Source organism: Euprymna scolopes, chromosome 18 (genome assembly GCF_053919585.1).
Source record: "Euprymna scolopes isolate OS-2025 chromosome 18, ASM5391958v1, whole genome shotgun sequence".
In the NCBI taxonomy this organism is placed as follows: domain Eukaryota; kingdom Metazoa; phylum Mollusca; class Cephalopoda; order Sepiida; family Sepiolidae; genus Euprymna; species Euprymna scolopes.
In genome coordinates, this window is record NC_136499.1 from 111,415,619 (window position 1) to 111,440,669 (window position 25,051).

The following is a 25,051-nucleotide window of genomic DNA, read 5'->3' on the forward strand; positions in this document are numbered from 1 at the left end:
ATTAATAGAAAAATGGGACGGGGTTGCATTGCTTATTCAATGACTTGTTCTCTTTTAGGGCATTCTTCTGCCTTTAAAGAAACGGGAGTGCCCTGCCCCCCAGGTTAATCTGGCGCCCTTTCTTTTGGGCATGGCAAATAACCTTCATAGAATGTCAGTAATTCGCCACGTCTTAAAAGGTTTTTAAAACAAGGCAGAGGATTCCTTTGTCCTAAATACCAAAGATGCGGGAGTTCCCTTATGAAGGATCTCTTTAGTATTCTGTAACACTGCCCTTGTTCCTTGCCTTTTTTTTTCGATTTCAAACATTTATTTTCCGTGAGACAATTTTATTTTTATTGTTTTTATTTTCGTGCGCGTGCGTTTGTTTGTATGTGGAGGCAATTTTATAAAAAAAATGAGAATGTAATTGACTTTTTCCTTTTTTTTTTTTTTTTTTTTTTTTTCATCATTTTGTCCGTTCTATACCTTTTTTGTTGTTTGAAATTTTTTTTTTATTGTCTGTAATTTGTCTTTTTGTTTTGTCTGTCTTTTGTAGTAGTTGTCTGTCTTTTGTAGTAGTTGTCTGTCTTTTGTAGTAGTTGTCTGTCTTTTGTAGTAGTTGTCTGTCTTTTGTAGTAGTTGTCTGTCTTTTGTAGTAGTTGTCTGTCTTTTGTAGTAGTTGTCTGTCTTTTGTAGTAGTTGTCTGTCTTTTGTAGTAGTTGTCTGTCTTTTGTAGTAGTTGTCTGTCTTTTGTAGTAGTTGTCTGTCTTTTGTACTTGTTGTCTGTCTTTTGTACTTGTTGTCTGTCTTTTGTACTTGTTGTCTGTCTTTTGTACTTGTTGTCTGTCTTTTGTACTTGTTGTCTGTCTTTTGTACTTGTTGTCTGTCTTTTGTACTTGTTGTCTGTCTTTTGTACTTGTTGTCTGTCTTTTGTACTTGTTGTCTGTCTTTTGTACTTGTTGTCTGTCTTTTGTACTTGTTGTCTGTCTTTTGTACTTGTTGTCTGTCTTTTGTACTTGTTGTCTGTCTTTTGTACTTGTTGTCTGTCTTTTGTACTTGTTTGCGTCTATTTTTTAAAACCCTTAATCTTGGGGAGGTGGGGAATGCGTTTCTTTCTAACGGATTTCTTTTACGAATGATCCGATTTCTCCCTAAATGCAGACGCCTAATATATAGTTCGTAATTCACTTTACAAAAATATCAGTTCCTCTCTCTACAGGTCTCAGATGGGTGACCAGCATTCATCCTCAGAAACGCAATCCACAATGTTTCCTTTCTTTACATTTTCAGATTTTCCACTGGGTTCACGAACAGCTCGGAAATAATACAGATTACCATTTTGAACTATGTGATCGAAGTCTTTCCATTCTCAACTCGATAATTAACCAGAACTCGGTACAAGACGGGTATGCTTTGATCCGCATCGGGGACCTGAAACAAAAATCCCAGGAATATCGGATGGAATCTCGATCCATGAAAATCACCCTGAATTTCATTGGTTTGACCTTAAATAAACTCCCCGAATCAAGTTTGAAGTATTTAAGTATTTTGTTGAAGATGGCCAAACTCTTGAAACTCGCTCACCCATCCGATACAAACTATCTTTTAGGTGAGAACCCCTTTTTTGTCTCTTTTAGTTTCTGCTCCTTTTCGTCTGCCTTTTTGTCTCTCTCTAATAGTCTTCTATCTCGCTCTCGCCTTTTTCCATCTGTTGTTTATCTCTATTTTTGCCGCTTTATTCTCTCTTTTTATTGACTCACATTTTTTCCCGACGTGAGACATCTTTCTTTTTTTTTTTTCGTCACGTAACATTTTTTTTTTTCGTCGCGCAACATTTTTTTTTTCGTCGCGTAACATTTTTTTTTCGTCGCGTAACATTTTTTTTTCGTCACATAACATCTTTTTTTTTTCGTCGCGTAACATCTTTTTTTTTTCGTCGCGTAACATCTTTTTTTTTTCGTTGCGTAACATCTTTTTTTTTCGTTGCGTAACATCTTTTTTTTTTCGTCGCGTAACATCTTTTTTTTTTTCGTCGCGTAACATCTTTTTTTTTTTCGTCGCGTAACATCTTTTTTATCTTTCGTCGCGTAACATCCTTTTTTTTTTTCGTCGCGTAACATCTTTTTTTTTTCGTCGCGTAACATCTTTTTTTTTCGTCGCGTAACATCTTTTTTTTTTTCGTCGCGTAACATCTTTTTTTTTTTCGTCGCGTAACATCTTTTTTTTTTTTTCGTCGCGTAACATCTTTTTTTTTTTTTCGTCGCGTAACATCTTTTTTTTTTTTTCGTCGCGTAACATCTTTTTTTTTTTTTCGTCGCGTAACATCTTTTTTTTTTCGTCGCGTAACATCTTTTTTTTTCGTCGCGTAACATCTTTTTTTTTCGTCGCGTAACATCTTTTTTTTTTCGTCGCGTAACATCTTTTTTTTTTCGTCGCGTAACATCTTTTTTTTTTCGTTGCGTAACATTTTTTTTTGTTGTCGAAGTTTGATGTTTCTCATCACACACACACACACACACACACACATCGACAAGGTCACTTTATATGTGTGTGTATTCTAGAACGTTTTCATCCTAAATGAATTTATGCAGAATATAGAAACTATGCATAAATAGAATTCAACGTAAAAGTAAAATGAAACTAATCTAATAAGAAACCATAAAAAATGAATAAGTGATTTTAATGGTATCCGTTTTATTTGTTGGGAATGCATTATTTACAATTAATTTAATATTCCTTTTCTGAAAGAAGTTGAGATTTCTGATATTTTAAAAGGAGACAAATTCGACAATATATTTATTATATTTAAAACAAAAAAAAATAAAATAAACAGAAAATCTATATGAAGTATACTAGTCGAATATAATTAGTTTGAACTTTTATTGTTGTATTGAAATGAATGGAGAAATAAGTTTATTATCATAGAAAAAGATCCCGATGTTGGCATCTTCGTAGTCACATTCCAAACATCATGCGTGAATGACAGCTAATATAAGAGAAGTGTCGCAATGTATTTATCATTTTTTTTAATACTGCGATGGGCCTATGAACAGACGGAAAAATTCTCTCCCCCCTCTTTCTCTTTCTACTAGTATACAAAAGTCACTTTGTGTGTATGTGTGTGTGTGTGTGTGTGAGAGAGAGAGAGAGAGTTCCTTTTTCATAGGCTCAGCTCTTTCGGAACCTATCTTAAGTAATTAAGGCTCTTTTTGAAAGGAATGCAAATTAGTTAATCTTTATACAGTCGTTCGCATGTACATGATTGAAAATATTTAGAAGTTCGTTTTAATAATTTAAAAATAAAAAGTAGGCTTTTAATATCAATGTTAGAGCGTGAAAAATAACTTATATATATATATATACTAGCAAAAGTACCAGTCATTGACTGGGTTCAAAAACAGCCTACAGAAAATAGACTCTGATTTATTAAAATATGATAGGTTATGAAAAGGAAGGGTTGTAAAGAGATAGCTTCGAATTTGGGGCTATCAAAACTAAAGCAAAATATGATGAAAGTAAAAATAAAATAGATAAACCCCATAATTTATTATAACATACCTGTTCACACTGAAACATATATTACATATATATATATATATATATATATATAACAATATTATGTGGATCTGTATTAAAAAAAACCTTGTTAAACTTTGTGACATATTTCCATTTTATGGAGGTCAGGTGCGAACGAACACCCCATAATTTTATTATACAATATTTCTTCAAACTGAAACATAATCATCAAAGTATACTTATGCAGATAGATATGAAAAGTCTTTATTAAAGTTTGTGCCTATTTCCATTCTATGGAGGCCAGGCGCGAATGCAGACCCCCACAATTTTATTATACCATCCCTATTTAAGTTAAAACATACTTATCAAAGTATTATGTACATCTATATCAAAAACACTTGTAAACGCTTTTTTTTTTTCATACTTTGTGGACCAGGCGCGTACGCAGACCCCACAGTTTTTATAAATCCTCATTATGCCAGATCAAACATACCCATTCCTGTGTCTCGATACATCTTCTATCATTATGTGCTCAGTTTTCTATAATAGTCAACCATATAGGAACCTATCTGTGATCAGACACAGACGCTCAGCTTTATATATATATATATATATATATATATATATATATATATATATATAAATATAAATAAACCACTTCATTTAATCTCATATACGAAAATATAATTTTATGCGTAAATTTTCAGTATTTACTTCAACAGTGCTCAATACATAGGAAGAGCTAGGCAGTAAGTTAGAAAATATATATATATATATGGCAATTAAACTACACAGAATATTCTGAATTCTCACGAGAATGAAATGCGGAATATTCTGTGTAGTTTAGTTGCCATAAATATATATCTCACAAATTTAAAATTAAGCATTATATTTTTTTAATTCAAGGTCTTATCCAACTTCGACACCGAATGGAAGCATGCGAATGGTATAAGTTCCAAATGAAATCGAAGATTACCCGATCGGAACCAAATAAACCATCTTTGGAAACCCTGGAGCTACAACTGCAGAATCTCTGCCTTGATCCTATCTTTATTCGCACAAATAGTGGAAGGTACTTGCGGTTTCGTTGGCATGAGGAGAAATTGAACAACGGACAATTATCAAAGAATATAAAACGCCTGAAAGGCTGTGGTGCCAGTAGTTCTGTGAGTCACCAGAGAATTGTCGCCAAAAAACGAGAACTCGATCGGATCGTTGAGAAATGCTTAGCGGTGCGTGCCAAACTGAGAAAGTTTCGTAACATCCCGCCGAGCCTTTCTAAAATTGAATCTGCTGTTCAAGAGATGGAAATCGAGAGTCGAAGGCTTGAACGCATCCTTGCGGGTTGTATAGATTACAGCGTCTTGTGAGCATGCGCAGAATTGCCACTTCCGGAAATTATTCGCCTTATGTAATTTAAACCGGAAATGTCAATTTCTGTCTACGAGACTAGCACAGGCAATTGTTTTAAATTCTACTTCCTAATCATCGTAAAAGGTCAGGTAGGAAATTTTCTAATAAAATTTATAAAATCCGGTTTTATTGATTAAAAATCAATATTGCCAATATTTTCTTTAGTGTTTCACAAATATCTGGATTGTAGATAGTTTTTTTTTTTACTAGTAGACTGTGTATCACAGGGACCCTTTGGAAGGTTTGTGTGACGTATCAATACACATACAATATAAAATGTCATTAATATTAACAAACAATAAATGCCATATATATATATATATATATATATATATATATATATATATTGGCAGCAAGTCATTATTTTAGCGCATTTGATTAAACACAATGGTTATTCCTTTTCCGATCTTTTTGGATATATTTTCCATTTGCCGAGCGGTCTTTTTAATTTCAGCTGGCATGTTATATAAAATTACGGTGTTATATAAAATGGTCTATTTACATATATATTTTAATATAAAGGTCATAAAGGTGGGTGCAGGAGGGACGGAAGTATTAATTTACATGAAATGTAAAATATCATTAACATTAACAAACAATAAATGTCTATATATATATATATATATATATATATATATATATATATGCCCAGACAATACAATAATACCGTAAAGAAATTACATGAGTTCTTTAGAAACTATGGCCTTTCTATTGAAGTGGATCATAATAATAAGACATCCAATTTCTTGGACATATCTCTAAATCTAAATTCGGAAGCCTACTCACCTTACCATAATCCTAATTTGAACCTTTTCTATGTGCATAAACAATCGAATCATCCCAGATCTATTATCAACTCTATAGTACCATCCGTCTCAAAAAGAATATCAAGCCTATCAGCCAATAAGAAAACATTTAGCCAAGCAGCAACCTTTTACAATAATGCCTTACGCAATTCGGGATATACGGATAAGATAGAATACATAGGTAACAAATTGGAAAACAACAAAAATAAATCAATAATTACGCATAACATGACTCAAAAGAAAAACAATAACCCCATCCGTAACTCCTCGAACAAGCATAATCCTAATCCAGAGCCCATAAAGTCTAAGACTAAATCCAATAGCAAACAAAATAAAAAGAATAGCAATAAATTAAGGCGAAAAAAATCCATATGGTTCAACCCACCATACAGCTCCAACGTAAAAACTAATATACCAAAGGATTTTTTTAAAATAATTGAATAATCCTTTCAACAACCCCATAGATACAGCACTATATTAAAAATTCAATAAAAATCTCTTACTCCACTATGCCTAACATAGCACAAACGATAATAACATCAAACAACTCTAAAATGAGAAAAGCCTAGGCCTATCCCCTGAAATTCCACCCACAAAAAATTGTAATTGCCGAAATAAACAATATTGCCCCTTAAGAAACGATTGCATCCACAAGGACGTAATCTATTCATGCACAGTCACTGAACTCCCAACCACAACAAGTGCAACTGATAGAACACCTGAAAATCGTGTTCAAAACACATTAACTACTGAACCAACAGCATTAGAGAGCTCCACTGACTCCAACTATGCCAACCCCACAAATAAGACACCTGATAACACCCAAGTCACTCAGGAACCCCATCCTGAAAACAATTCGAACCCAATCATCCCGCCCCCCCCCTCTATAAGTTTATCCCACACCCATAGTAGAAACTCCGACAGCTTAAACACCATTAATGCAAATGTAAAATCCCACAAGTATATCGGTGCAACGGAAAATCTAATTAAACTGAGAATTTCCAACCATATAAGCTCCTTTAATAATGAAAATCCAAATAATAATAGAGGCACCTCCCTAACAACTTTGATTAAAGACCTCCAACATAGGAATATTCCGTACTCACTAAAATGGGATTTATTGAAAAAATCCAATTCATACATCCCTAAATCCAAATTCTGTAACCTTTGCACTTCAGATGCAGTTGCAATAATAACATATCCTAAAGCCACGGTAAACATAAAAAATGAGCTTATTTCGTTATGCAAACACAGGAAAAAATTCAAGTATAGCCAGCTCAAAGCCACTTAAGTCACCATATCTGAACTAGTTTTGGCATGTTGCCCCTATATGTATAAGCATAGATTCACGCTTGTATGAGTGTATATGTATGCACGCATGAGAGGGTGGATGTTGCATGCGCTGTAGCAATGTTAATATTTATGTATGCCTATATGTGTACTTATACATGTGCATGTTTGAGCAAGTATATGTTTATACATGTCTATGTATGTATGGCTGTATATCTGTGTATATATATATGTGTGTGTGTATATATATATGTGTATATATGTGTGCATGATCTTGTCTCCATTAACTTCATTTCCTTGTATATGTGGATGTATATATGTGTGAGTTTGTAGACGTTCGTTTTGTGTTGAGTGTATATACATATGATTATGAGCTGTAGCGTATATATATGTATGTGCACGTGTGTGTATGTGTGTGCGTGTATACGCGTATGTGTGTATAGCCGTATATTGGTACACTCTAACTATCTATATCTCCCTGGACCATATAAATGTGTTGGCAATGAAGGATTATCCCCCTCTCTAAAATAGAATCGTTAGATAAACCCGATCATTTGTTGATTTCTATATATCTTTAAAGGTAGGTGCACGCTCTCTGTATTTGTATGTTATATATACCAGCGTACGCACCTTCATCTCTTTTTAGACATAACACTTATGTAGATGTATATTTGCTGTATGTATACGATGGTATGCAAAAAGGGGGTATTACTTGCATGCTTGCACTTGATTATATCGACGTTCGGCAGTGCATATGAACGCAATTGTACACTCGAGTGCGCGCGCATGCATAATCGACCGGATGCATAATCGCCCGGCTGTATAAGTAGTTCCCTTCTCTAATATGCGTATTTGCGTTATGATATGTATATATGTAATTGAGTACACATGTGCATTAGTATAACGATGCGTATGTATATAAGTCTGTATTTATGTAAGCATGGTATGGATCAGTTGTTTGTGTGTAAGTGTATACTATGTATAAGTATGTATGTATGTATGTCTATATATGTATGTGTACGTATGTAAGTGTGTCTGTGGGTATATATGTGCTTATATCTGTACTTATGTTTAGGTTTTCCAGGTGGATATACAAGTAATCATTATATGAATAGTTAAAATCAACCACGCTTGGGCGACCCCATACACAGCTCATCATTTAAATCAATTCTCCCCTTTATAAAAAATATCTAATTAGCCACAGTATATAAAACACTCACTAAAACATCAATTCAAACTCAACGAACAACAAAACAAACTCATCCATAGATCGCCTCCAAACAGAAATATATGTATTTTAAATAAAATTTAAACAAACTTAATTAAACCAGATCACACTACGACAACAAGCGTATTGAACTGACTTATCACAACTAATGAAGTCACCTTTAAATATACACTTTAAATATACACTCAAAATTAAAAGAACCCAACCTTAAACTCACTTAAGTAACCCTCCAAACATTCCATATTTTCACACTATGACTCGTCTCTATCTCCACCTCATCTGCTCAACCATCCGCTCACCAAAAACAGCACACCCACCCATTATCACGCACACCCCCATTGAAAATCACAAGAATATACATTTCCCACTTGAATTTAAAATCAAGAGGTCAACCCTTTTAAATAATACTAAAATACAATTCCTCCCTCCCCGTCGAAAAAAATTCCATTAAGAACCTGTATGCTCGCCCAACTTTAACTCTCCTCCTCTCTCTTTACCCTCTCTACTTCACACCACTCTCCTCTTTCCGTCATCTAAAAGGCTTCCCTCACCCACTATAAAATGAAAACGAATTATCTTTCTACAGAGACTCACACCCGAAGCAAGCCGTCCAACGCACCGTTCTGAATATCATCTCCAGGATTATTTTGCTATTTTTGCTATTTCGCTTCCTACACTATTGATTTCGAGGTCCATTGCATACTTAACTTAATGCTCAAATTCTATTACTCACAGGGATAATTACAATGGAATAGTATATCCACCCAACTTCGGATACACTTTGTCAACACAGAGAAAGCATTTGGACTACAGCTAATAACACACACTCAACGCAACCAACGAATAAGACTGCCCCGTATATCTTTCGAAAAATCAATAAGGAGCAATACGCTTTCGCTATATGAGAATATCACTTTCTCCCATGGGCCTATTTTCTACCCACCTGGATTTATAACCCCGAACGACATTGGACTGCTTCCAATAATGGATTACCCAGGTTGTATCAACTTCTCTTTTCGTATAATTTTCTCCATATAATTATCCACAACCACTCAAAAAAACTATTTTCAATAATTGTGCTGAAAAGCAAAATAGCGTCCATTCGCAGCTGAACATTTTGCTAACTGCATTTCATTTCCTCTGATGATATGAGTCATTGTTGAAAATCCATGGATTAAGGAAATTAAAATAACCCCTTTTATATATTCCTTTGTCAAGCAATAAATTCTTAAATCTTAAATGTCTGTATATGTTGTTTTTTCAGAATTTAAAATTTAACCACGAAACTTATGTATTAGTGATGGGTCGATTCCAATATATTTCCCGATTCCGTACTAAATTCCCGATTCCGATAAAAATTAGATTTCGAATCTTTATAAATCAGTAAATATTTAACTATAGAGTTGTTTTCCCCGATTTCTGTAAAAAAAAAAAAAAAAAAAAAGTTAAATTTGCAGATGTTTTCCTAAACGTCAAAATACACTTGTGGATGATGATCTATCGATTTAAGCTTTATTGGTAATTTAAAATCAATAAATATTTATTATATTAATTTATTTATTGCGGACTATTATTCTCATCTTTGTTAGTCGTTGTTTCACGATGTTTCCGCCAACTATTCCTCTGCCCTTCGTCAGGTGGTAACTGCGACGGATAGGAACTTCGAATCTCCTAACTGCATTCTCAGCAATCACTGCCATCCGTAGTTGTCGTCTCACCACGTTTTTGGGCAAGTAAGCCTCTGGCTTTGGGTAGGATTGACACCGCTATCTTCAGTCAATTCTGACCTGGTACCGTAGAGATTCAACGTCTCTATCAACTGCGCCACGGGCACCGAAGGGGCGATCAAGGTTGGATTTTTTGATCTTATAAATCCACGTTTATTTATTATCTGATCTTCCATGGTCAGGTCCGTACAGAATGGTATATACATTATTTTAATTGGAATTCATTATTGAGATGAGTATTATTTATATTAATTTATTGCGGACTATTATTCTCATCTTTATTAGTTGTTATTTTCACGACGTTTCGTTTGGCCGAAACGTCGTGAAACAACAGCTAATAAAGATGAGGATAATAGTCCGCAATAAATAAATTAATATAAATAATACTCATCTCAATAATGAATTCCAATTAAAATAAAATATTATTTTATCATTATTACCAGCAATGGAAGATTTTGCTTTAAAAGAAATCAAATAAAAATAGACAATTAAACTATCGTTTTGGCATCGGATAATAGGCACCATTTTTTTCGATAGCGACTCCGATACCCCCAAATTTGTCGATTTTTCCGATTCCGATTAATCAGCCGAACACAAGCGGCAAAAAGAAGGTCCGCACTTGTATTTTTTTTTTCCAAAAAACTGCAAATTTAAGCTAACTTTAATGTAACTATTTCAACACACTATACCTCATTTGATTCGTCTTTTATTCTTATACAATTTTACCTGTCCATATTTGACTTTTAATTGAAATATTCTAGTGTTCACGTTAATTTAAAAAAAAAATAACTTCAAATTGAAAGAAGAATTCAAAGAAAGTCCGCACAATGTTTAGGACATTAATGCAACACAAATACAACAGGAACACAATGAACTAGTTAATATTTAGTAGCAATGCACTCCTTCAATTTGAAAGCCTGCAAACTTTTGGGAATTCCTTGAATTAGTTTGCAGCAATACTCCGAGGAAAGGGCATTCCACTTTTCTTTAATTTTTGTCCAAAGTTCTTTCAAATTTGAAATTTTATCATTGCGTAGCTGTTGCTTGAATGTAATTCCATACGTTTTCGATAGGATTGAGGTCTGGAGATTGTGCAGGTCAATCCAAACTCGGAATATTATGCTCTTCCATGAATCTCTTGACATTGCCAGCTGTGTGAATGGGAGCATTATCCTGCATGAAGATGGGATTATTATCCAAATTCCGACCAAAGTAGGGTAGAAAATGTTCAGTCAACATATTAATATACTTGGTCGAATTAATTTTACCTTGCAAGCGAACTATAGACCCTGGAGCATTGGTACTAATAATGCCCCACACCAAAACTGGATCTCCACCACCCTGCAGCGTTGAAACTGGGCACCTAGGATTAAATTCTTCGTCTTTCCTCCGACGGACGTACTACCTACCATCACTGCCTAGCCTATTGAACTTGCTTTCGTCGCTAAAAAGCACTTTTGACCAATATGAAGAGTCATGATCTTCATTGCATCTGACGAAGTCCAGACGGCGCTTTCTGTTCTTTACAAAAGTCATCGGCTTGCCTCTTGCAACATATCCTCGCAAATTAAATTCCTTTAATCTATTCTTGACAATAGAAAGAGAGCACTTTTTAACAAGATTGCACTGTTGTTGGATTTGGGGAGCCGTTTCAAATCTGTTGCTGCGGATATTGATAGCATTGTCTTCCCTGTTAGAAGTAACTCTAGTACGACCAGAGTTTGGGTCATCACGAACACAGTCTTTCGTACTGTTTTCTCATCACATTTCAATCTGTGGCCGATTTCTCGATTGAATAAACCAGACATGTAGAGATTAATGCGCTCCTGACGATCACCAAGAGAAAGTCGTGGCATATAGACTAAATGTTACATTGTATAACCTGGATCAACAAAAATTACGATTAGAGATGGTTTGTTGCCTGTTGGTGGATATTTTAAACTGATTTAGGGACGATGATTTAAGCTGGTTTTAAGCGAATTTGTTGCTGCGGACTTTCTTTTTGCCTCCTCAATTTTAAGTTATTTTTTTAAAATGATGTGAACGCTAGAATATTTCAATTAAAAGTCAAATATGAGCAGGTAAAAATATAGAGTAATAAAAGGCGAATCAAATGAGGTGTAGGTTGTTGAAAAAAATTACATCTGCGGACCTTGTTTTTGCCGGCACTGTATATATTTTTTATATTTTGGCAGCAAGTCATTATTAAAGCACGTCTGATTGAATACGACATTTATTCTTTTTTCTGTTTTTTTTCTAGATATCTTTTCCATCTGCCGAGCGGTCTTTTTAATTTCAGCTGGCATGTTATATAAAATGGCGATGGTGTTTAAAATGGGTTATTTGTATATATTTTTTTTTAATTGGTTATAAAGGTAGGCATAGGAGGGTTAGGGGCGAATTATTTTAATTTTTTTTCCTTTTTAATATCGATTTTCCTATTTTATAGTTTATTTATTTAGTTTCTTATTCATGATTAAATACTGGTATTAAATGAGATCCGGTTAAAAAAGGGCTGTAGATTGTATAACTTCAAGTAATTTTATTTTAAATTCGTCGTTATTAGTTACTAGCGAGGGGTACCCGGCGTTGCCCAGGTGTTTGGAGGTGTGTGTGGAAACTCCGGGGGTGGGGGTGGGTTAAAAAGTTTTGGTAGGTAAGTATGAGGATTGAACCCGAACCGTTGAGGCAAAGTTGTAAATTAAATTTTTCAAAAAAAAAAAAAAGAAAGAAAAGTGCGACGTTAACTATTGCCCCACCGCGAGATGCTAACGGAAACAAGTTTGAATTTATTTAATTACTTTGATTTGGTAGGTGCCCGTTTTAATGAGTTAATGAGGTCAAGTACCTTCATTTACTGCTGAACGCTTCCCCCCCCAAGATGTTATAGGAAAAAGACTAACCCACATGCGGCGAGCGACAAATGTTGAATATTTATCTTCCCGAAATCGAGCAAATTAAATAGACAGGCGAGCTTCGTTGTTAACTGTGATATATTACGATTTATATGTGATATAAAAAGTTTTAAAAAGTTGTGAAGCGACCGACCGCTTCTCTGAAAGAAGCCTTTTGTAGACATACAGAAAAAGTGAACACACATACATACATACATACATACATACATACATTTTCGCTTTTATAAATCTTATATATGAACAGAGAAAATATTGTTAAGGTATCGAATTTTAGTATTAAGATATTTCTAATGTCGGATGACTGTAGGTTTTATTATGTGATGTTAGGCATTTTATGGCAATATTGTCGGCTAAATGATAGGTTAGTCGTCGGGAGAGTATTGTTGTTGTGTGGCCTATGTATGCGTTGTATGAGTTTTTAGAGTGCGTTCAGTATTTAATAACCAACAAGAAACTAAATAAATAAACTACAAAATAGGAAAATCGAAATTAAAAAATGAAACGAATATAATTCGCCCCCACCCCCCTGCACCCACCTTTTTATAACCAATTAAAAAAAAAATTTATAAAATACACCCAGCGTCAAAGAAAAAGATAACAATTGCTCCAGATGATAATCGGATGCACCGATAGAAAACGCTTGAGAAGAACATGGCCGAACAACTTTAGGGCGCCATTTTATATAACGTGCCAGCTGAAATTAAAAGACCGCTCGGCAAACGGAAAAGATATCCAGAAAAATCGGGAAAAAGAATAACTCTGTCGTGTTCAATTAGACGTCCTTGAATATATATATATATATATATATATATATATATATATATATATATATGTTATCCACATACAGTACTGTTCCGCAGCTCATCAGTGCGGCTAGACAAGCAACTACCTCAAGCCAGGATCGAAACCCGACCACCCCATATGACAGTCGGAGCTTCTAACCGTTGCGCTATTTTGCTCCCGCTATGTAAGCGGTGGATTTACAATGTTTTGACATTGTCCAAATACCTAAGCTCAATTCGTTTATACAGAGAGCATCGCTTCATATGCTAATGGTAATTTGTAAACCACTTCCTAATATGCTCAACCCAAGCTGGTTGATATATATATCAAGTGATCGTCGGTTCAATTCTGGTTTGAGCGGGTATTAGTCTAGCTGCACTGAACAGCTGTTATGTAGCGTATCAGTCTCTCTGTGGATGACGATATTAGCCCCTTTCTCGAAATGAGCACTGTTGCTAGTGATATCCTCATCTAATAACGCAATGCAAAGAACTTTGTGAATAAACAATTGAAGCTGGAATATTTGTCAGCGGCGTTTGTGTCGTAGTAGTGATTAGAGTTGGCAATTTTTAACTAGATGGTGTCGTAGGTTCGATCTTGGCTTAGGACAATTGCTAGTCAAGCTTCATTGAATAACTGTGATACAGCGATACGGTCTGTGTTTGTGTGTATATTTATAACACGTCATAATCACGTTGCCACACCGATTTCCGCCAAATCACTGAAGTTAAGCAACGATAAACCTGGTCAGTACTAAAATGGATGACCATTTAGGAATGTAAGGTGTTGTATGTGCTTTCCGCTTATCTCTGCATTGTTTCCGGTCAGTCTTGGGTCTCTCCTACTAGATCCAAGCAGTGCCGATTCAGGAGAGGTGTGTTTGTGAGTGCGCAATCCTTGTCTCACAATTACACGCAAGTCTTCATTGTCTTTTGGGACTGAACGGAGGCATCGCATCACATTACCTATCTGCCTGTGGCTGTAGCAGCTTTCAACCAGGATGGGTTGAGCCGGCTACAATGGTGTTAGCTGCATCTCGTGTCAAAGCCACCCACCCTAGTTGGTTGGCAGCAGAGTCGACGGCATGATCCAGCCATTCACGGTTCCAGCGACGGACATAAAAACGCCAGGACCGGACACGATCTCCATATCTGCTCTGACTGTCGCGAGCCAAATCTTAAATTGACCACCTTGGCCCTTCTCCAGCTAGTAGGTGCATTGGGCGCCACTAATTGAAGACGAACTCCTCCATCAGCTGGCGCAGCACGTGACTGAACCACCAGAGCCTCCTTTTCAACAGTTTTGTCCATTCTTCCAGGCCAAGGATGTTACATCTAGCGCGTATGGTCGAGTTAAGGATCCGTTCGCACAGGATACGGTGAAGGCATGAGTGGTCGAAGACTTGATATATATATATATATATATATATATCAAAAATCTTTATTCAAATTTTCGACAAAACGAAAACCTTATAAACCTTTAAGGAAGGTATATACAATTTTAATTATCCGAAAAGGGAGTTCAAATAAGCAAGAAAAGCCTTATTCCATGGAGTTTCGAAGAATGCAATTCTTCTCATTAGCGGGAAGAAGTTTGCAAAAAATATACAATAAATTTTGCAGGTTAAACAACAATATGAAATTAATCATAATTGCATTAGTATACATAATCGGGAACCGACAAACAGTTATGATAAACCGGTTTTCAAAACTGTTCCTCTATCAGTTACCCGCCATGAATGCACGTACTTATATATATATATATATATATATATATATATATATATGAGAGAGAAACAGAAAGAATAACAACTTACAAAATGAAGATAAATGCAAAAGCAATGATATATGCTAAAAAAGTTCAATAAATTAACTCATATTGTGAAATATTTATATTTCGTCTTAATTGCTAAAAAGGCTCTTTAGAAAATGAGCGAAAATGTGTGTGTGTATATATATATATATATATATATATATATATATATATATATATATGAACAAACAGAGGAAAATGACCTTTTACCATGTGGTAAAATGCAGCAACACCGCCCTAACATACAGAACATTTTTATCAATGGAGGAACAGTTCATTCCAAACATTCGGGGGAAAAGTTCCACAAGACACGGAAGAACAAAAAAAACCCTAAACGTTTCGAAACTACAGGTCAAGACAAGAAAAAATAACACCTCACAAAAGTATACATGGAAATCGAGAACAAAATGTTAACCGACCTTAGGGAACAATGTCCAAAGGAGATCCATCAATTCTGTTTTGGACTCTGGGAATCGGAATGCAGAGAGAAGGAGGAGAAAACTCCAGAAAATTATCGGATGAAAAAATACCTGGATGAAAAGTCTACTTGGAAAGCAAAAGCCAAACAAGCGTCGAACATGAACAGTAAAACCAACCAAAAAACAAAACAATCATACCCGATATCAAGTGGAGAGATTACGAAACGTAGGTAAGAAACGAAACGCACATTACTCACAAGAATACCACATACAACAATTCAAGGTACACGCCACGAAATAACCACAACATTCACATATCATACATCGTCCTTACCAACAAATTTAACCAAAACACCATCAAACACACCATACACTCACTAAGGAATAGAGGCACCAAACAAATACAATTACTAAAACACACCAAACATATCAAACACCGACAACACACCACCACACAAGGACCCTAATAAGTACAACCCCATATAACGATACATACCAAGCTACTGCCAACCACATCATCCAACACAATCAAGAACCCTCTTCTTCACACTCTGCACCACCCATACAAACCACCAAAAATGTCCTTAACAATCCCTACCAAAACAACCGTAGGAAACAAAACCATCTCCATAGATACCACATAATTTTAAATAATCCCTATAGCACTTACCCCTGGTACACTATGCAATGAAAAAGACCTAAAAAATACCCTCTACGCTAACATAATCAATCCAAATATTCCAGGTACTATCATAACCAACACATCTCTATACAAGAACACAACTCACCCCCATCCAAAGCAACGAAACCAACAACTCGCATCATTTTTTGGAATTCCACGCAAAACGACAACACCAGACAAGACAACATAAACCCAAAATCATAAATTTATCCACAGAGACATTAATAAAGAGCGAAATCGAAGTACTAAAACTGGGCCTCAAATTTTGCCCAAAAGTAACATAATAATAGAGCTGAAAGTAACATAATAGCTGAAGAAAGACCTTAAAGAATTTGAACGCAAGTTCAGACTCCTAGATATATTAAATTACAGGGAAAAACAAACGATTCTCTTGTCAAAAAAAAACAAGTCAACGTACTTCCCCAACACAACAAGACGAAAGAAACTAAACACCTTCTTTGAAAGTCTCTGTAACCGCCAGCAAAAAGACAAACCCATCAGTAACCTAACACTCGAAAACAAACCAAATACTCGAAAACATCCGAAACAATGACAACATAATTGTAAAGGAAGCAGACTAAGGTAATGCTGTGGTTATCATGAATAAAAGTTACTATAAAACGAAAATTTTAGAATCACTAGCAAACGAAGACTATGACAAACCAGGTGTCTCTAACATAGACAACACAGAAATATCTAAAATCACAAAACTTTACACAACAATAGACTATTAAAAAAAAGAAAAAAATTTCCTTGCAAACTTCACAACAAAACAAACCACTTCTACGAATTATCCAAGATACACAAATCGAACGAGTTAAGACATACCATCAACATACAAAACTCTGAATACATCAGAACCCTAAATCCCAATGACCTTACATTCAGACCAGCATGCTCAACAAGCAGATTTAGCAACTTAATAGGCATATTATTACAAACATTCACCATCTAGTCAGGAGCTACATAAGAGACGGCAGTCACTTCCTATGTTCCCTACCACAAACAGTAGACCATGAAACAATACTAGCTACATTCGACGTTAGCAGCCTACACAGCAACATACCCCACAACGTAGGGAAGGAAACAATCTCATACTGGATCGATAAACATACACAAACATTACACCGCAGATTCACCAAATAATTCGTGATTGACAGCGAAGATATAATCCTCAACAACAATTCTTTCGAATTTAATAATACTAGGCACAGCAATGCGAACAAAAATGACACCAACATATGCCACCCTTACACTAGCCTGCCTGAAAGATCCTCTTTATGAAAGGATAGAGCGCAGAAATACGGACACAATGCCAAGGCACTCTTCATAGAATCTTGGAAGAGATAGATTGATGATTGCTTTATCCTTTAGAGAACCACATAGGGGACATCAAATATATTCAAAAATCTGCAAATTTAGAAAAAAGCTCCATAGAGTTATCTTTTTATTTTTATTTTTAGACATTCTAGTACAAATTAAAAACAACATAATCACAGACATTTCTCACAAGTCCACAGACGTCTAACAATATCTACCACTCCAAAAACTGTCTTAAATCCATACCCTACTCCCTGGTACGCAGAATCTGCTCCATAGTCACAAACACCTCCGATCGACTCGATTAAATGAACTACACATAATGCTGAGGAAAAGCGGATACCGACCACAACTAGTACGTAAAGGTATCTAATTGGCAGAAAAAAATAACAGTAGACTAAGAAACCCAAAAAGCATAAGGAAGAACAAATTGGAGTACACACACAATACAAACAACCCAGAATTATTTACACAAGTAACAAAAAATTATCCTACTCAGTCAAAATGATAAACTAAACAACATATTTAAAACAACAAAAAACTCAAAAACTTCAAGTACCTATTAACTTCCTCCAAACTAAATCAACACACTACCAAAGAGGATACAAAATCCATCAAACAGCGATGTGGAGTTTGTGACTTAATAATAGAGGGAAATGCGTATACATTCAAAAACTAAACACAAACATTCGAAATAAAGACTTACACTACACCCCTAGAAATGTAGTGCATGAACTAAGATGCAAAGCATACAACAGAAACCTCAGCAATAGAGTGGTCTTACATAAGAGTAACATAAAAATCGCAGAAAACAGACACCTCTGTTTCAAAACATGTAATGCATGCAGAGGAAATAATTTGAAAATAATGCCAATCTTCCAAACCGACAATTACTTCTATTTACACAGGAAAAAATTTCATAACAAAATTCATTCCCGAATTGGACATAGCTTAATATCAACACGCAAACAAACAAAATGCAAAATCTACTCACATATGTATAAATCACATTAAAATTAAAACACACACGTACGTGCACACACACTTCATCTCTAATGTAACACATTGAATCATATCAGCCGTATTTCACTATTAGACTAACATCACTAAGAAATACATGAGATCACAATGTAGTATCTGTTTTGATGCTACACTTCACTTTTTCTGTCATCGGTCAGTGGAGAAGAAATCCTTCATGACTGAGACGATTTTTATCTTTGTTCCTATCCAGAGTGTCCCCATTTAGGATTTTCCCCCACATTAAAAACCGATCCTATATCTAACTCTGCCCTCGTGGGGAGACAAATAAATCTGAACACTAAGAAATACTTTATCCTTATTCATAAATATCGCTCCTTTTTATCAAATGTTTTTCATCAACAAATGCTTTTAATCAATACGAATAAAAACAGTGTCCTGGATTGCTATTGGTTTATTAGATATAAGAGCAGACCGAGAACGGTCTAGAAAATTCTAATTTAAACCTCATAAGGAAATAACAGCATGCAAAATGTTAATATTAGCAATATAATTAGTTATTTGCCTATAATTAAATTATAAGTATTTCTAATAGAAAATATTATGGATATCCCAACACACTAAGACGAAAATCACAATAGAAAGACATTAAAATCTAAAAATCAAGATTAAATATCAATTCCCCTACCAAAAAAAAACAACCGAACACTAAACAGAGCTTATTCAAACTATGAGATAGAACTTACATTTCACAAGCCAATACCAGAAAACACCACACACACACACACACACACACACACACACACACACACACACACACACACACAGACTTATGTGACAATGTATCAATTCACATCACACCTCAGCACAAGTAAAAAAATAATAAATAAAAAGAAAACATGAAAACCAAACAAGACCGACAATACTAAATGACCTGGAACCGGTCCCAATAAACCAGGGATGGACGGAATGCATAAGTTCGATAACATTTGGAGGCACACAACATATCACTCCTTGTGAAAGTCATTTATTATCAGAATAGCTTAACGAAAACATCTATTCTTACATATTTTTTAAGAGGACGCTTTGAAAGATACAAGATCGTCCGAAACGCGTTAAAATTATTTCAAAACCTTATTTCAATAATTTGAAAAATTGAAATGTCAAATAATAAAACAAGTATAAAAACATAACAATTGTTGGTGACTCAACTCATTTAAATATATAACACAAAGTTGTAATTAACTGATTTCTATATAATTTTGTTTGTCTATACTTCGCGATAATTCTTGGGTGTGCCCCAGGGGCTCTTTTAGGGCTAATAAAAATACTCATTTTTTTTTTTTTTTGGACTATTTTACCATATTTGTCCAAAATTTATATATGTTAAGGCTTTGGGGATTTTGGAGGCTAAATGGTGGGGGAGGGGCGTGTGTGCAAATGATGAAATTCGTCATTTCTTTTCCATGATGCATAACTCAAATTTACATCTGTTAAGACCTAAAACTGCACCGTTTGTTCATTTTCAACAGGATTTACCGTCCCCTGGGGACTTTTGGGGCAAAGGCTGAACTTAGTCATTTTTTATGCCTCTTTCACTGTGCATGCTTCACTTGTTCATAATTTAAAATGAATTAATACGATAACGTATGTGTTATTTTGTATGTCACGGTTACATCTTTTTTCTTCCGAGTGACTGTCGTTTAATTGTTATCACCTTCCATTTCTTGTAATAAAAATTTTACCAAGAATTTTTCATAAATTTTGGTTTCGACTCAAGCTAGTGCACCAAAGTCATATGGATATATATATATATATATATTGCCTTGTCCTCCCAGATCTCACATCTTGCGATATTGTGAAAGGATTGATCTGTGTCTTCCATTTCAAGAAACGTAGATGAGCTGAAGGTCCGAATAACAAAAGCTGTTGTAATCATTTACAACGCAATGCAGCGACGCGTTTGGGAAGAATTGGACTATCAGCTTGATGTGTTTGTCATGTGACCAAAGGTGCTCACATTGAACATCTGTGAACATTCCATGAAAAACTTGAGATTACAAGTTTTCTGAATATACAAGATGCGTTTTTATGTCCTTAATATTTCTTGAGATATTCAATGTCAAAATGTGCCCAAGACATTTCGAACACCGTGTATATATAAGCATTATCTGGGATATGCAGCGTAACATTTTAAAAGAAAAAAAAATTCATTGGTATCGATATGTTTTCTTACAGTAAAAATCGGATGCGGTCTTTGATCCTGTTTTTTTTCTTGTTTGAATTTGCAAAAACCGAATCTTGGTAACTTGTTCAATATGCATTTTGCAAAAAAAAAAAAAAAAAAAAAAAAAAAAAAGATACCAGGAAGGAAGTGTATAGTGAGATGACATGGTAAGTTCATAGCCGATGGATGCGTATGCCCAGCTAAGAAAACAGGACGAATAACAGGAGTTTTTGCGACCATTGACAACACAATGCTGGGACGCGTTTGGCAATAATTGGACTGTCGGCATGATGTGTGTCATGTGACCAAGTGTGCCTACATTGAACATCTTTGAAAAATGAAAAAAAAAAAATAATAAAACATGTTAAAACACATTAAGAAGAGTTAAAAACATATTTAATTTTCAAAAAGGAGACACAAATTAAGTGGATTGTCCCTAATCCGCGAAGTTTCAAAAGAAATATTCTCCTTCTCATCAGAGGGTGGGAATTAGCAAAATGTGGAATCGGATTTTGCTTGCAAAGTATTTAGTGAAACTAAAAGTAAGCCATTGAGTTTACTTGGTAAAAGTTTAAAGAAATAATTAGTTATGCAGAAGGAATGGAGAGGGGGGGGGAGAAAAATGATTTTACGTGAATGGATGGTCACCTGAAGAGTAGAATATCCAATGACGGTAATATATATATATATATATATTACTTACACACACACATTATCTTTTTTGGAACACTCTGTAAGTAGAGAGATCGAAAACTCAAATGTAAGGATGTTTATTCAAAATTGACATGTTCTTGCCTTTATATGTGTGTCTGCAGAACGCCCTCTACCAAACCACCGCGTATTACACAATTCGTTATGATACCAACTATTGTTCATGGTGTCTTTTTGCAAAGATGTCTACAAATTTAGTAAAGTGCTCCCGAACTTCTACACCAAGTACGAAATATAGTAAGTGTGCAAGCGACCTCCGTTGTACGCTTGGCGTGCATGTGCGCCACCTCGGTTCGCCCACGTATGGCAATTCTGCCAAAAACAATGACACGCGTACTTCAGTCAGCTATGTTTCTTATTTCGTTTAATAACACGAATCGTGTGTATGCCTACTCGTCTGCCAGCTCGCTGTAGAGTTGGTGTTCTACTGAACCAAATCTCACAAAGGTATAGATCAGAACAGGGCAGAACTCTGTTCTTTGTCCCTGTGTTCAAGCGACTTTATCCGTAGAAGGAAGTTTCTTGCGAATATCAAATTCAAAGCGAAACACAGTCGAATGTGTAGAGGGGGGGGGGATGGAAAATTTAATAAATCATTTCTGATCGAAGTGATGTAACAGAGTGCATATAAACGAGTGGAAAAATATCATCAGCAGCGAAGGATGGCTGGCTTGCGACGAGATTAGCAGCAGCAGCCGAAAAACGCGCATATGCAAATTAAGAAGTGTGCACGAGTTGGCGTAACAAGAAAAATAACATCACGTGAAATAAAATGCACGTTGAAGGAAATGAACGTCTGAACTCGAAGACGAGAATGGGCCGGCTGTGACTGGCATGCGGTTGGGGGAAAGAGAAACGCACAACAGGTAAAAATGAACGTGTGGCAGCGAGAGACTTGTCATTTTAGATGTAGGTTACTTGGACATGGATCAAACTTTTAAATTTGATTTGAGCCCAAAACAGTAAATATGAAGGGGTCAAAATTGGGGTCAAAGTTAAAAAGAATTTGACCTTTGCGGTCTCTATCAAATTACTCAGCCAATTTTTGGTCTAAATATTTGAAATTTTACTTCAGTTCCTCGCAAATAATTGTGCACACAGTTCCCACACTGACATCAAACTATGCACTTATTGTTTCTATAGACGCATGACGGTCCTTATCAATGAAATTCTTTATTTGGCCAATCAACTCTAGTGTTCTGACTTCTTTACTCCCCCCACACCTCTCATCATCTCTCAGTTTTATTACTGCACAACCAGAAAGGCCCGGCATATAAAATCAACAGCATGCTCTTCAATATGACAGAGGCGCGTTGGAAACGAATGTTTCTGTTTACAGCATAATTGAACCATTATACTTGATATTTGCATTTTAACTTTAATGCAAGCCATTATATAAAAAATAATTTTATCAAATCAACAGTAGGTTCTCTACAGTGCAATATAAAATACTATGTATTGATGACTAAATAAATGCGGAGAGGTTTGAAAAATGGGCAGTTTTATTACCGATTTTGATTACAATAAAATATGGGAGGATGGAACATTCGTTGATGCTAATTTATTTCCCGGCAACGCCAGGTCTCCTACTAATAATGCATATAAGTAAATTGATATGTATGTATAACACGCACGTGGAAATGTTTTTTTTTCCAATTATATTTAACCTTTTATGTATTCTTTTAATTTAGGAAGCTCAATGTAATTACAGAGCATATAACTCATAGATGACAAAAATATATATTCCAAATTTCATGATGTTGACCATCTTACAATTTATTCCTTTAAGGAAATTGCACCTTCTCGTCCAATTTTCGAGTTTTGTAATCATGCCCAAACACATTCTATTTTCTTTTAATGGATTGATAATTGCTATTTCTTCTGATGAGTTAAGGGCAGAATAGATTCATTGATTGATGTAATAATTAAATGAATGATTTTGCGCTACGAAACAGTTGCCGTCAAGAATTGTGAATGTCAACGTACTTGAAGGAATAAATTGTAAGATGGTCAACATAATGAAATTTGGAATATAGACTTGCGTCATTTATTTCTTATGAGTGTCGTTCCATAAAGTAAGTACTCCTATTTTTATTAACTAAAAAAGTTAAAGAGCTACTAAAACGGAAGTTGGGCCATTACAACGAGCGACGTTTTGTGCCCTAGAAATATATTTTTTTACAGTGTCAACACCATTCTCAATGCTTTTTTTTTTTTTTTTTGCCAGCGATGATTGCTAGCTGCGCATGGTCGTCGAGAACGCACTTTGTCATACGAGGGTCAATTCAAAAGTAACACCTATTTTTGTTTTTAACTAAAAAATTGATAAACTACGAAGACGGGAGTGGTACTGCTAAAACGAGCGACGGTTTGTTGCTCCAGAAATTATTGTTCTACATATTTGCCATCAATATAGTATTGCCAGGAATTCAATGACGCGTGCATGATAGGGATTGCTTTCTGATATCTCACACCGTCAATATCTCTAATAGAGATATGAAACTTTCATGTCACGAATGCATTAAGTCCAGTCATCATACTAATACAGTTTGCAATTTCTTCTGATCCATACGGGCGGAATAAAGAATAGGAGACATTACTTTTGAAACACCCTTCATATATATATATACGAGGAGCGTGCAATAAGTAATCCCCCTGACCCACTTCCAGTTGTCTGATCTAGCATCTGCAATGATTTATATCTCTACGGGTTATGTGGCAAATTACAGCTTTGAGCTAATTGTGGTTTCTGTTTTACAGGTGTTTGAACTAAGTCAGGTGTGAAACAGAGCCTGTTGAATGTCGAGCAGTTATCCGGTTTTTCTATTTGAAAGGACGCACACAACAGGAGACTTTTGATGAAATGAAAAAAACTTATGGTGATAATGCCCCATCATATGACCTTGTAAAACGCTGAAATTTTACATGTGCAATAATTTATATCTCTACGGGTTATGTGATAAATTACAGCTCTGAACTGATTGTGGTTTCTGTTTTACAGGTGTTTGAACTGAGTCAGGTGTGAAATGGAGCCTGTTGAATGTCGAGCAGTGATCCGGTTTTTGTATTTGAAAGGACGCACACCACAGGAGACTTTTGATGAAATGAAAGAAACATGGTGATAATGCCCCATCATATGACCTTGTAAAACGCTGGCATCGTGAATTCAAACATGGTCGGAAGTGTGTGGAAACAGCTCTCAGACCTGGTCGCCCCCCCCCTTCTGCATTGATGAGGCATCT

At 35.3% G+C, this 25,051-nt stretch overlaps 1 protein-coding gene across 1 annotated transcript in view; it reads left to right on the forward strand.

The window, feature by feature from the left end:
• Nucleotides 1-9,813, forward strand: part of LOC145297764 (HAUS augmin-like complex subunit 1) — a 43,709-nt gene extending 33,896 nt beyond the window's left edge. Inside the window, exons 2-3 of the mRNA XM_080144007.1 lie at nt 1,273-1,591; nt 4,405-9,813. Coding sequence (XP_080000133.1) covers nt 1,273-1,591; nt 4,405-4,868 — 783 coding nt within the window. The 3' untranslated portion in view covers nt 4,869-9,813. The remainder of the gene's footprint in view (nt 1-1,272; nt 1,592-4,404) is intronic.
• The last annotated feature ends 15,238 nt before the right edge of the window (nt 9,814-25,051 follow it).